The sequence below is a fragment of the Sander vitreus genome, chromosome 23, assembly GCF_031162955.1.
Source record: "Sander vitreus isolate 19-12246 chromosome 23, sanVit1, whole genome shotgun sequence".
In the NCBI taxonomy this organism is placed as follows: Eukaryota; Metazoa; Chordata; class Actinopteri; order Perciformes; family Percidae; genus Sander; species Sander vitreus.
The window spans coordinates 5,699,100-5,712,500 of record NC_135877.1 but is presented as its reverse complement, the minus strand read 5'-3'; the positions used below and the strand labels follow the sequence as shown (position 1 = coordinate 5,712,500).

At 42.3% G+C, this 13,401-nt stretch overlaps 1 protein-coding gene across 1 annotated transcript in view; it reads left to right on the top strand.

The window, feature by feature from the left end:
- LOC144512438 (uncharacterized) overlaps positions 1 to 12,091 on the top strand; it is a 16,641-nt gene extending 4,550 nt beyond the window's left edge. The window contains exons 2-5 of the mRNA XM_078243199.1: positions 9,304 to 9,495; positions 9,606 to 9,759; positions 10,924 to 11,109; positions 11,764 to 12,091. Coding sequence (XP_078099325.1) covers positions 9,304 to 9,495; positions 9,606 to 9,759; positions 10,924 to 11,109; positions 11,764 to 12,091 — 860 coding nt within the window. The remainder of the gene's footprint in view (positions 1 to 9,303; positions 9,496 to 9,605; positions 9,760 to 10,923; positions 11,110 to 11,763) is intronic.
- The last annotated feature ends 1,310 nt before the right edge of the window (positions 12,092 to 13,401 follow it).

Sequence of the window (13,401 nt, the reverse complement as noted above, 5' to 3'; positions counted from 1 at the left end):
TCTCTTTGGATATGATCGTTAGCCAAAAGCCTAAAATGTGATATGTTACAATGCCTTTAATCTGATTAACTGAGAGGCTAAGCCAATTACCTTTTGTCTATTCCAGGCTATTTCTTGTGCAAGAAATCCTGTTAATGACATGCCAACACCCAGGAATACAGATGCACACACTCACTGGTTGCAGGTAGAGCCCAGTTTATTTTGAAGCTAATTACTACAGGTTTTTTTTCCAGTACTGCATTGGAAGTCACGCTAGAAATCTGCATTCACTCATGTATCTCACATTAGCTCTGATAACTTAAACATATGCTTCATCTGGATTTCTGCAAACATGCATGATCCACAAAAGGATTTTTTTGACCCGTAGCCTACTGTTCATGCAAGGGCACACACACATGCAGTGCCAGGGGTATTACCATCAGCGACACACACTATCGTCACTCCTAAGCCCTACAGGCTTGGCGTTCTTCAGACAAAAGGTTCCTTCTATCTCTTGCCTGTTAATACAATATGGTTGCTGGCAGTGACTCAATTTCATTATTAGCTTCCCTGACTACCGCTTGCTGAACAAAGTCACCAAGGGAGAGTCTGAAATCAGCCTTCTTTCTGCCCTGATGGTTGAAGTTGGATGGGAACAGCTAAGGGGCGGGCTCAATGAAAGTGAAGAGGCAACGAAGACAAACACACCTCATCTAAACTGTGTCTAAAAATCTGCCTACCAGCACGGGGTGCCAGGTAACCAGTAGAAACTCCAGGAAGTTACTGGTCCCGGCCAAGAAATAGTCCGGAATTACCCCCCCCATAAGATAGAGCTTCAATTCTCTGCCTGAACCCGATTGGGCCCGCCCCGACCCGCCGAGTTTGGGCCGGTCTTTAATTTCTAGTACAAAAGTTTTTAATGCAAACCATATAGTGTATAATGTTATGCATAATGTATGGGCTGTGTACCGCTATGTGTGACCACCATCTTACCACTTATCAACTTACACACATCGAAAAAAAGCAGTAGATATTTGTGTTTTTAATAAAACTGCTGCTGTGGTTAGGGCTGGGCGATATGGACAAAATCAAATATCACGATATTTTTGACCAAATACCTCGATATCGATACCGCAACGATGTTGTAGTGTTGACTATTGGTGCTTTCACAAAATATTTACACAATGATATTTTTGATAAATAATCATCAGTAATGTGGATATAATGACTAAGTGGGGAAAAGGCAAATAATAGAACAGTTACAACAGTCTGGTAAGTTCAGAAAATGACATCACTTTACTGTAATGCAGCCTTTAAAACCAGGAAAAGACAACATTTATGCCATATTACCATATTACGACTTCTAAAATCTAAGACGATATCTAGTCTCATATCACGATATCGATATCATATCGATATATTGCCCAGCTCTAGCTGTGGTTCATGTTGGGCTTGGACAAAAAAACTACACAGGTTCTTGTAGGGTCGGGATGGATTTTTTTCAGGCCTGATATAGTAAAACGCCAAAGTTTTTTATTTTACACTTCAATGATTTAGATTTGTATGGATTTAAAACACAATAAGTGAGCTATAGAGTTGCTGCTAAGCAGATTTTGCTTCCCCGTTTCCAGTTGTGACTTAAAGCTAAGCTAACCAACTGCTGGTTCCAGCTACATATTTAGCGTAGAGATATGAGGTATTGGTATGTGGTATTAATCTTCTCATCTTACTCTCGGTAACAAAGCAAATAACTGTATTTTCCGAAATATTTGTTGCTTTAAAATAACCACAAGAAGGTCCTCGCCTTTGAAATTTTAACTCAGGTGAAAGGTGAATGATAGAAGTAGTAAAAAAAAGTAAGAAAAGTAGAGAAAAGAAAAACTCACACCAGTGCTCATTTCAATAAACTAATCGGAAATTACTTTTTACAATATAAATATCCAAAATCCCCATCAGATGCTCTTGCACTGTAATTTCCAATTTTCTTTTGGGACAGAAGTATTGTCATTTATCTTTTATGAGTTTGAGGTGACTTATTCCATTTGAAACAAAGTGACAGCCACTGTGGATGAACATGCAAGAGGAGAAAGTGGAATTTAAGATCTCTTGTCTCTCCGTCGTGTAACTTTGATGAAGGCTACATCTTAAATGTAATGGTTTTTCTGTGCCAATAATTACATTTTTTGGCATCCATTGAACTCTAGGCTCAGCCAAGTCTGTTCCCTATGAATAGCTGAAGGTTTTGAGACCAGTGTAACTCCCTTCTGGCATGTCAGTAATGTATGTAGTTCAAAATCAGTTCACTGCGCCTGCTCTGTTAAAGTGGAGCGATTATCCTCAATCAGATCCAGCCGAAGCTGCCGGTTAAAGGAGAACTTCCGTTAGCTCAAATCCCTCAGATTTTGCCTATACAAATGTCCTTGAACACTTTGTTTCACTTTACTAGCATTTGGGATTCACTGGACACAAGCACTAATGCATGGCTGAGGCAAACATGTACGTCTTTAAGTGTTTGCACAGGAACACACACAGTATGCAGGCAGAGCGAGAGCAAAGGGGATTAGGTAATCAGTTGTGATATCGCGCATCAGTGAGTTGCCACAGAAATAGATACAACGTACACTGATGGCGAGGACAGAGAGAGGCATGATGTTTGTTTGAGGTCAGATCACATACAGCTGGAGCAAAGGGACCAAAACAACTCTCAAGAAGAAGAAGAATCAGACAGGAATTCGAGGGTGAACGAGATGAAGCTAGTCAGCCATCAGCCAAGAATGCCATCTTTCATTAACTTCAACTCAGACTTTTATCGTCTGATAAAGTCTGACTCAGATTTAATGTATTTTTAAGCATTGTTTATCTAACTGACCAAGCATGGAGGAAAGAGAGTCTTTCCTTCAGTCGTTTTAGCTAACGTCTAACTTGGAACTGCAGGGTTTCTTCTCTACTTCCACTGTCCATTTGTGTTGTCCATTGAGTGTTTCTTTAAAAGACGAGTGTTTACCAGGTAGGGAGAGTCTAACAAAAAGGTGCAATTTAGATGCAATATGGGAAGTGTAGGATCCAGTGTGATACATACAGTGGAACTTGACCATAGACTGTAAAAATAGTGGATGTCAGCCATTAGTTTGTGGACTGCCGTTTTGAAGCCTTGAGATTGGCAATTTGGAACTTGGCTATTTGAAACTGGAAAGGGGGGAGCGGGGGAGGATGACGCAGCCAAGCCAGGGTTGTTTATGGTTGCAATGGCATTGCGCTAAGCCAAACGCTAAAAAGGGGGAAAGTAGCTGATTTTCAACCCTTCTGAAGTGAGTCATCCATTGGAGATCTATCAGAGGGTAAACGTGGACCACCAGGTACTGCCGCCATTCATCGGCAAACTTTCCTAAGTTACCAGCTAACGCTAGCAGTAGCTAGCTGGCTTGGTTGACAGAACACTGAACGAGACATTTTTGGGCAACCAAAATGTTCCAATCAACTTTGAAGTGAAAAGACACAGTGAGAGGGTCAAAGTTTAAAGTTCCCATATTATGAAAAAAAATCACTTTTTCTGGGATTTGGGGTGTTATTTTACGCATACAAACTCAGAAGCCAAGACGAGGGGGCTAACCGTAGCATGCTAGCTCATTCTCAATGGCAAAACACTGCTACAACACACACTAGTTCACCATAATCTACAAAAGAACTACTTACATGTCCCTATTCTGCAGGTATTCCACGCAAAGTTGGAAGTGCGCCCTCATTTAGAAGAAGTCTCCCGGCTAATCCTGCCTTGTACTACTGAAGTTGTAGAAACAAACAGCGAGCTGATGTGATCCTTACCTAGCTACTGTGCATGTGCGACTCCCAACAAAGATGGGATAGAAGTGCGATGCCTCACTCTGTAGCTAAAACAGAGAGCTCAACACACAGGGTGAAAAGAGGAGCTGCAGCAATGTGCAGTACAACAAAAATATGGTGTTTTTGGATAATTAAACCATGTAAACCTATTCTTGTACAACCTCAAAATACAATTATTAACCTGAAATGAGCATAATATGGGCACTTTAAGATGAAAACACAGACAACACCCAAAAACAAGTTCAGGTCTATTTTAATGTACACAATGCCATGGTTAGTCATTGCTAAGCCTCTGTTATGATTGACAAGTTGGCCTGTAGCCACGCCCCTAAAGCATCCCCTGTTTTATCGTCAATTTTAAAAGAAATGGGACCATAATTTATAAAATGAACATCATGCTGTATTGAAGAAGACTTGAAACTAGCAATTGAGACCATAAACTCATTATGAAAATGTTTATTGAGGTAATAAATCAAGTGAGAAGTCGGGACATTTTCTCATAGACTTTAGAAATGGATTTCTTTTTGCAACCAGTGGAGTTGCCCCCTGCTGGAAGTTAGATAGAATGTAGGTTAAAGGCACTTCCGCATTGGCTTCACTTTTCAGACCCTGAAGCGTCGTCCATTATTTTTACAGTCTATGAGCTTGACCCATAAGGCTAGAAGTCATGATATCTCAGCCTCTGCTAATTGGAATTGTTTGATTATGGCAAGGCATGAATAATGTAATGATCAGTTTATAGGATAAGGTTTTAAATTTGGGGTTCATGAAGCTGAAAAGTACATAGAGTGAATAAAGGTCTTTGCGAGTATGCCAATACTAATATGTGTGTTAGAGCCTGGTAGCATGACACTGTACAGAACATGGTGTCTTCATGTGTGCATCCAATGGGTGCATCTAGCGAGTGTGTGTTTGTTCTGTTCACTCATTCTGTGCATGGGAATGTGTATGTGTGTTTGAATCTTTAATGCAGAGAGCCTAATCTTTATTTAATCACAAACTATTCCAAGTGCTTCCCTGACAGAGACAAGTGGGAAGGGGTTTAGAGAATAATACAGCAGAGAGGATGTTTGGTTGGTGGTGTCGGGTTGCCAGGTTTGGGACTCCAGAAGTGTATTAGGGCTCCGATGGCTGCTGAACGCTTTGATTGGCATCCCACAGTTTCCACGATGACAGACGCTTTCTGAATGGGACTGAATCAACAGGAAAGAGCAAACAGGGCGCAGAGTCAAAAACACACACACACACACACACACACACACACACACTCTTTGTGGGATAACACAAACTACCTGGACAGTACAGATTTCAGACAACTACACAACTGACAAACCCTAAAACCAACACACACTTTGAATTTTTTCGGCATTAATTCCAGTTTTTATTGAATCTGGGTTCCACTGGGGGGGCTTTCCTTTGGCAAGCATGCATGCGTGCGTGTGTGAGTTTAGAAAGTGCATTCCTGTAAGTTTCCAGAACACACAGGCCTACTGTGCATGTACAGTACATACAGTATATCAGCTAATGTGCTAATGGTGTTTTAACAGGAGTTTGTTAGCTAGCTAACAAGCTAATATACTGTAATATAAACATTAAATTATTTATATAGATGGCGAGAGAATTATCACCCAACTCTGTAATTGCCTCTCAGCCGTACTGAGTGTTTTTGCATCTTCTAGCTGTTATCGTGGTACTGCAGAACGTAACTTTACTGTTCTGGTTCACGATCACAACTCATCAATTTGTAGCCGTAACACACCGCTATTTTCAGTGAAAAGGTCCCAATACACCGTACACAGTACACTGCCTACTCAGCACCAAACAGAAAACAGACAAAGTTATTGGCTAGCTAGTGAATATATGGAGCATTTAGCAGCTAAAGAGCCAGATATTGTTATCAGGAGTTTGGTGGAGACCAAAACAGAGGTAAAATGAGAGTGAATATTGAACTTTGGGAAATACAGAAATACAATGAATGCTGATGTTGCTCCATGTCGGCTGGATGTTTAAATAGACAACTGCTTGCTAGCATGTTCGCCATAACAATTTAAAAAAAAAATAAACCTGACAATATGTTCTCCAAAAATATCAACTAATAGCCTACTGCTTTAAATTTAAAGTTCAACTTTTAAATATCTGCTCTGTAAATCACTTTTCCTGTTTTCTTCTTCGAGAAAATAATTAGGAACCAGAAGCTAAGCTATAAAGCCCAACAAAGTTTCAATAATAACGACATTGAAAGTTAATTTACCTTACCATCTAATAATCAATATCCCCATGTATACAAATAGATAACTGTGTTGTTCTGCACCATGTATGAGTCCTTATGATAGATCAGTATATGAAAGCTCCTGCTACTAAAAATGAAGTCTGATTAATCAACCAGATGAAGCTCAGATGATAATTAAAACCTCCTCATTTTAATCAAATATGATATTGCTTTCATTCAAATGCAAATTGTACTCCTTAGTATTCTTTCCCCGAGAGATTTGCATCTCTCAAACACAAATAACAGGATTATATGATTTTCAAACAGCAACAGTTTTGATAAAAACAAAGAGGGGTCTGGCATCGGCCAATGACATAAATTCATAGTTCTATATTTAATCCTAATTAAAAGTCCAATTTTAATTGTTCCCCTTTCTCTTGCACAGTGCATGCCGTTTTATCAGTTTGTATAAATCTAGGTGCGAGCAGATGTGGTACATGTAAGGGACATGTAGGTGATGTCATGGTAATACATGCTTACACAGAAGTCAATTAACACCATAACTTGTGGAATAACCTATTGATGAGGTTTTGAGAGAGACATTTTGAATGGAATCTTATGCAGATCAGCTACTGGTACAACTAAAGCTTTCTTTAGCTTTTAGTTACATGGAGGCCACACACACACACACAGAGATATCAATAAAAGGTATCTTAGGGGAAACAGAATAGCTTTTAGTTTCCCTTTTAAAGTCAGCTTGTCCTCGTTTCCCTGTACTGTACCCATTACACATGTGTCTACTGTGTGTGTCTCTGTGTGTGTGTGTGTGTGTGTGTGTGTGTGTGTGTGTAGATGCACATGCTGTCATCATTACACAGGATCCTCTTCCTTTCTGTCTCTACCGCTGCAGAGATCCTCCCATCTGTCGTTCCTAATCAGCAGAGAGCAGCTTGCGTGTTCACAGGGTCTTATTGTTGGATGACCACCCACCCACCCACACACACACACACACACACACCCCAGCATCACATTCCCCTCTGGCACTTATTCATTTAAACATCACAAGAGTTTTCGTTCTTGAACAAAGTTTCTAATGTAAAAAAACAGTGTTGGGTGTGTTTGGCAGGAAGTGTATTGCAGCATTGCAAACAAAGTGCAAAGCAGAAAACATGTTTGTACTCTTGCTGCCTTTGTTTAAGACATGGTTACAAAAGGTTAGGGGTTTGATGCTTTTGTCTAACCATTCACTTTTAGTGTGTAAGCAATCAGCAAAAACTAATGCAGCTTAAAATTAATACATTCATTTTTACAGCTGGAATCTGTTGTAGCATAGTGTATCTTAATAGTTTCATTTGTTTGGGTGAATGCTTGTTTCTATTAGTTATTCAAGTGAAGATGCATTTTATCAAATCACTCGTTTAATTAGAAAAGGAGCAACATACTTCCTCCTGTAATGAAGCCTGTTGGGGTTTGTATAGTTTCTATCTGTCGTCATTATAGCCAGTACAAACATGACATTTCTCTGCAATTCATTCATTCATTTTAGATAACAATCTAATCATCTGGTATTTATCACCCTTGTGATTTTCTGGACAAGTTTTTTTTTTTTTAATGTAACATAATGTCTAACACACTGGCCATAACAAAGTATGAGTCAGTGAAATGAGCTTTAAAAGCCATGAAAGCCCAGCAGCTGGCCAAGTAATTGCTGAGTCACCAGCATTGATCAATACCCCTGTCAACCCACTGCATGTATCAAATGGTCATTTTGTGATATTGTGCAGAAATAAACCATGCTTATTCCCCATTTGAGTAAGCTCTTTGAGAAAAATATGGCCCGTTTTGTGACGTAGGTTTACACGAGATTTCCTGACAGCCTCAAAAATCCCTGCAGCACAATCTAATAATATCTGCTGTATCACGAGACCTCTCAGAGGTACAGTATTTGCGTGTTGTAGCATAAGGAAGATAAAAATAGTACTTTCTCCCTCTCCATCTCTCTGTGTCTATCCATCTATCCAGTGGAACTGCTAATGTCAGGCTCCCCGGCAGAGATAACAGACACATTTTGGACCGTGCTGTGTCTGTTTGATGAGTGTGGAGCCAAAAGAGAAACAAAGAGGAGGGAGAGAAGTGCAACGAGGCAGACAGAGACAAAAGGAAAAGTTGCAGTTAGATAGAGGTATTGGGACAGGGTTCATAGGGTTTGAATTTTAAAAAAACGTCCAAATGTTTTATAATATACTGTATATAACATAAGTGTCTCAGACCATAATCCAGCAAAGGTCAACAATCATACAAAGTCCAGGATGTGACTAAAATGAAATGAAGCAAGTTTGTTTGACTAGGGAAAGTGATTTTTGTTATTTCTGGAGTGATAAAAATGGACTGCATTTATATAGCACTTTCAAACAAAGCACTTTACACACTACAGGCACTGATCAATCAATCAATCAATCAATCAATCAATCAATCAATCAATCAATCTTACTTCAAAAAGTGAATAAAAGGGGCGCGTTGGGTAGCTCACCTGGTAGAGCGGGCGCCCATATGCAGCAGTCCTCAATGCAGCGGCTCAGGGTGCGAGTCTGACCTACGGCCATTTGCTGCATGTCTTCCCCTTCTCTCCCCCCCCCCCCCCTTTCCTGTCTACAGCTGTCCTGTCTATTAAAGGCTAAAATGCCCCAAAAAATATCTTAGAAAAATTGAATAAAAAGGTAGCACATCTCCCGTTCCCAAGTTAAGGAGCACAACACACTGTCATTTCACTTGACATTTTACAGGATTTTGTACAGATGTGCTACCTTTTCTTAACTTTTTGGAACATGCCTAATGGATTTTGTGTTTAGCACTCCAACAAGAGTCTTCGTTGTTGAAGCGCAACCTACATTTTAAACTCAATTTTATTTGTCACATGAAATGTAATGTAATGTAACTATTCACCCCCATTCATTCACACACACACACATTCAAACACTGGTCGAGGCTGCCATACAAAGTGCCACGTGCTCATCAGATTTACGCATTTCATACAGTTCAGTGTCTTGCCTAAGGGAACTTTGACATGTAGACTGCAGGGGCCAGAGATCGAACTACCGACCTTCCGATTGGTAGACGACCGCGCTACGTCCTGAGCCACAGCCGCCCGCAGCCTGAGCCAGGATGTGATTAAATAAAGCAAGTTTTTTTGACTAAGGAAAGAAAAATCGTCTATTTCTGGAGTTATAAAACAAAACACACTTTACACACTTCTGTTTTGTCCCCTCTCTCCTCAGGTCTTTCCTGTATCCCTGTCCTGCCGCCACGTCGGGGTTCCTTCTACGTAGAGGGTGGCACAGGCGTGTCCATCGGCAGCGTGTTGGCCTTCTGGTGCAGGGAGGGATACCAGCTGGTCGGCAGCGACAAAATCTACTGCAACGTCAGGAATGGCAAAGCGCAGTGGAGCAACTACCTGCCTGTCTGCGAAGGTAAGCAGGTTTATTTGGCCAATAACTGAACACCGACAGCCATTTCATGGGGATTTGCTGATAAGATAAATCTTTTAAAATGTAATCTGTTCCCCCACCCCCCTCCACAGCGATCCCCAGGCCTGAGGACCGTGGTCTGAGAGTGGCTGTGTTGGCTTCAGTGGTGAGTGGCGTTGTCATCCTCACCATGTCCCTGTCCTTCCTCATCTGCTGCCTGCAGGAACGCTCCAGTCAGGACCGAGCCAAGAAAGAGGGACGGAGCAGGTAGGACTAGAAAGAGGGGTGCCAAAGCGTGTCTATATCAACCAAGTTTCATTTCCGGGATTGTTCAGGTGCCGCCGGAAATTCCGCCGGATGTCCCTCATTTCGGCTGGATGTCCGTTACCTTCCGCTTTCTTTGTGTTGTAATTCCAAACTCCGGTCGATTGATGAGGACTATGGTTAACTGCTCCTCAGATCTCAGCAGGGTAAATATGTTGCAAGATTGAAACAATTTTTGAACGTACACATGTTCCATCAAAATAAGTTCCTTTCCGAGGCTATTTTCGCAGAGGCACCGCTGCTCCGTCCGGCGCTTAGTGTTGCCCAAGACGATTGTAAATGGTTTAAAGAAATGTCAATAAACCAGAGCACGTTTTTCTCCCATTCCGGAATGCTGTGTGGACTAGCCAGACCTTCCTTTGCAGTGCTGTAGAGGAAGGTCTGGCAATGTAAGACTATGCCAAAGCTAACCCGCAATACAGACTGGATCAACGGAAGTACATTTCCAGTATAAAGCCTGACATCCATGTCCCTCACCTCCCGCTCTCTGTGTGTTGCCGTTCTCAAAGAAAGCTAGCAAGCTACATGCTGAAAATGGCAAGTTTTGAAGACAATGTGGATCGTGCAACAAGGCAGGCCTGCTTGGTTCTTTCGGGGAATGATTGTAAAGATATGCAAAGGATGTGTTTACGGCAATTACTAACAGGGACGTTTTGGGACCGATTGGTGGGGATTGGTGGGGATTGTTGTGGACGAAGTACACACGGCGATACACTGGTAAGAGCAAATGAGGTTTAACCATGCATCCAGCTAATTTAAATAGCTCACATTACTGTATTGTGTGAACAGTGATCGTCATTTAATATTGTATGTGGCATTTTCTTTTGCGGAGTGCAAATGTTCCACCGAAACAAGTTCCTTCCAGAGACTATTTTGCAGAGCCACCGTGGCTGCGTCCGGAGCTTAGCGCCGCCCCAAGACGATTGTGATTGATTTAAAGAAATGCAAACAACCAGAGCGTTTTTTTCTCCTATCCCAGAATGTCTGGTGCTGTATCCAGACCTTACTCCGCAGCGCTGTGGAGATAGAGCTGGCAATGCGAGAATAGCCGCAGTATCGCCCTGGTATAAGAGGACTACTAACCTGATAAAGTTGTCTCCTCCTCAGGCGCAGAGACAAGCGCTCGGCCCGTCGCAGCGAGTGTTGGCTGGAGAGAGAAGAGGGTGAATGGGAAGATTTTCCTCCTCCCAAAATCTTCCATCTCTCCCAGAGGATGAACCCCCATCTGGCTCCCGACAGCCCCCTGTACCTGACTGGAGGGCTGAGTGGATATGAGAACAGAGGTTACCAGAGGTAAGCTCACATCACACAGAAGCAAATACAGTACATCACCAAGGTGTGTGCTTTGATTTTAAGAAATGCAGTAAAAATAGAAGTCATTTAGAAAGCACAAAGCTGTGCAGCCTACTGTTATCCTCAACACATTTGACATTTATTCCTAAAAATCTGACTGTGACCAATATCAAATGCTCAAATCCGTTCAGATCCCATCATGAATTTACCTTCAGAAGTATTCGAGCTAAGACAAACACAAAAGGAAAGAAGTTTTTTTTTTTTTTTTGTCTCTCGACAGTCATCAGGGCAAATGTTTGACGCAAGCTGATCCAGCACCTTATAATGAGGGAAAATAGAGCACACCTGTGCTAAAGTCATGCAAGTGCACATGGGAAATGCAGTCCAACACATTTCTAATTAACCAGGGGCACGTTCAGGGGGGTTAGGCTTAAACATAGCAAAGCAAATGTAATGTAAAATCCATTCTAAAATGCACCGGGAGCCAATGGAGAGTGTAGAGAACAGGGGGTAATATGTGCATGTGTGCATTGTTGTCCAAAAAGGATTCAAAACACACTGCTGCGGGCGCCTGGGTAGCTCACCTGGTAGAGCGCACGCCCATATACAGAGGTTTACTCCTCGTTTATGACTCTCTTTCTGTCTTTCACACAGGAGTCAGGAGAGTTTGCTGAAGGCCTCCCTGCCCGGACTCTACCGCTCCGAGTCTCAGCTTTACCCGCACGTGGTCCTGCAGAGGGTCCCGACTCCGACGGCCCCCTCCGCCCCTCTCGCTCCATCTGCCCCCCTCTACCTCCACCTCCCCTCTTCCTCTGCCACCTCCCCCACCCACACAACTGCCCACGCTCAGCCTCACATCATGGCGCAGTATCCTACCCCGACGTACCCGCCCCACCCCAACACGGCTGTGCCCGCCTACCACCCAACACCGGCGCCTATCTACCCCAACCCCAACCCGACACCACAGCGGCCATGGCAGTAGCTACAGTATGTCGTCCATAGTTTCGGGGCGCTGTGCCGTCCCTGCTGAAGAAGTTGAAGGGACAGCTTCACAGGCACATTTTGGAGACAGTCTTTTTCCTCATCCCTGTTTTCTCCCACCGAAGGCTGCAGATGCAAAGTTCCAAAGCAAGAAAAGGTGTCCAACTGGAGATGCAGCCAGTGTAGAAGCTCCCTGTTTTACTGCATGCTTGCTGAACTTCTGCATTTTGGACTAAACAGGAACTGAACTCATTTTTCTTGTCCTTAATTCTTGCTGAACTGCTGCTGCTGCTGCTGCACTCAAGAGGAGTGGAATAACTTTAGCTTTCAAATTACAAGAAATTACAAGAAAGCTTCAGGTAGCCGGTCGACAAGGGAACACAGGAAGTTTTACTTTAAGGTGTGCTAGTTTGGTTCAACCGTTTTTTGAAGGATCTGAAGCATCATCAAGGACTCTGTCATGGCTGCCACTGTTTAGGCAGCTCAAATCTCTCAGCAGTGTTAGTTTTAGTATCTTTTTTAATCGCTTATTGTTAAGAAAAGGATCCCTATCAGCCTTCCTGAGGTCCACATAATATAACATAATCTAATCTAGACAGATACAGTATATATATATATATATATATATTCCACCTCTCATTAATATGTCCTGGTATTTCCCCACACTGCATGGAGAACACGGACTGACACTGGGGCTTTATGGGTAGCAAACACACTGTGATTAAAATGCTGCTGTTGCTGCAGCCAACTTTGTGCTGTTTGTATGGATTCAAGATACAGTGATCGTTTCAGATTGATCTTTTCTTTCTCACCAGAAGCATTGACTGGAGTTTATTTTTCTCTGTCTGTACTGCCCGTAGACTGTATACTGCCGCAACTCCATCCGTCACAGTTATTTATGATGAAAGCTTGTTTTATGGACAGCAGTTTGACTGGCAAAGTCATTCAGGGCCCCTGATGGATTTTAGGAACATGTAGAACAGGAGCGGAGCCAGACGTTGTAAACAGTCAGGGCTCAGCCCAAACTTCGGGGGGTGGGTTCTGGGGGCATTGCAGGCTTATTTTGACGGCAGCTATATGCACTATTTTTCAAGCCATTTGATAATAGAATGACTAAAAATGTGTAAAAAAAACCCTGATAGTTGCCCAGGAAAAGAATCCTCCTAGAGCCAATTTCCTATTTTGTATGTAAATGTCTCCACAACTAATGCTGAGGATAACTACTGCCACCTAAAGAGAGGCAACAAAGTCTGATGTTTCTATTTTGAAGTTACATAACATAACTTGGCATAAACAGCATTACTAACCTTG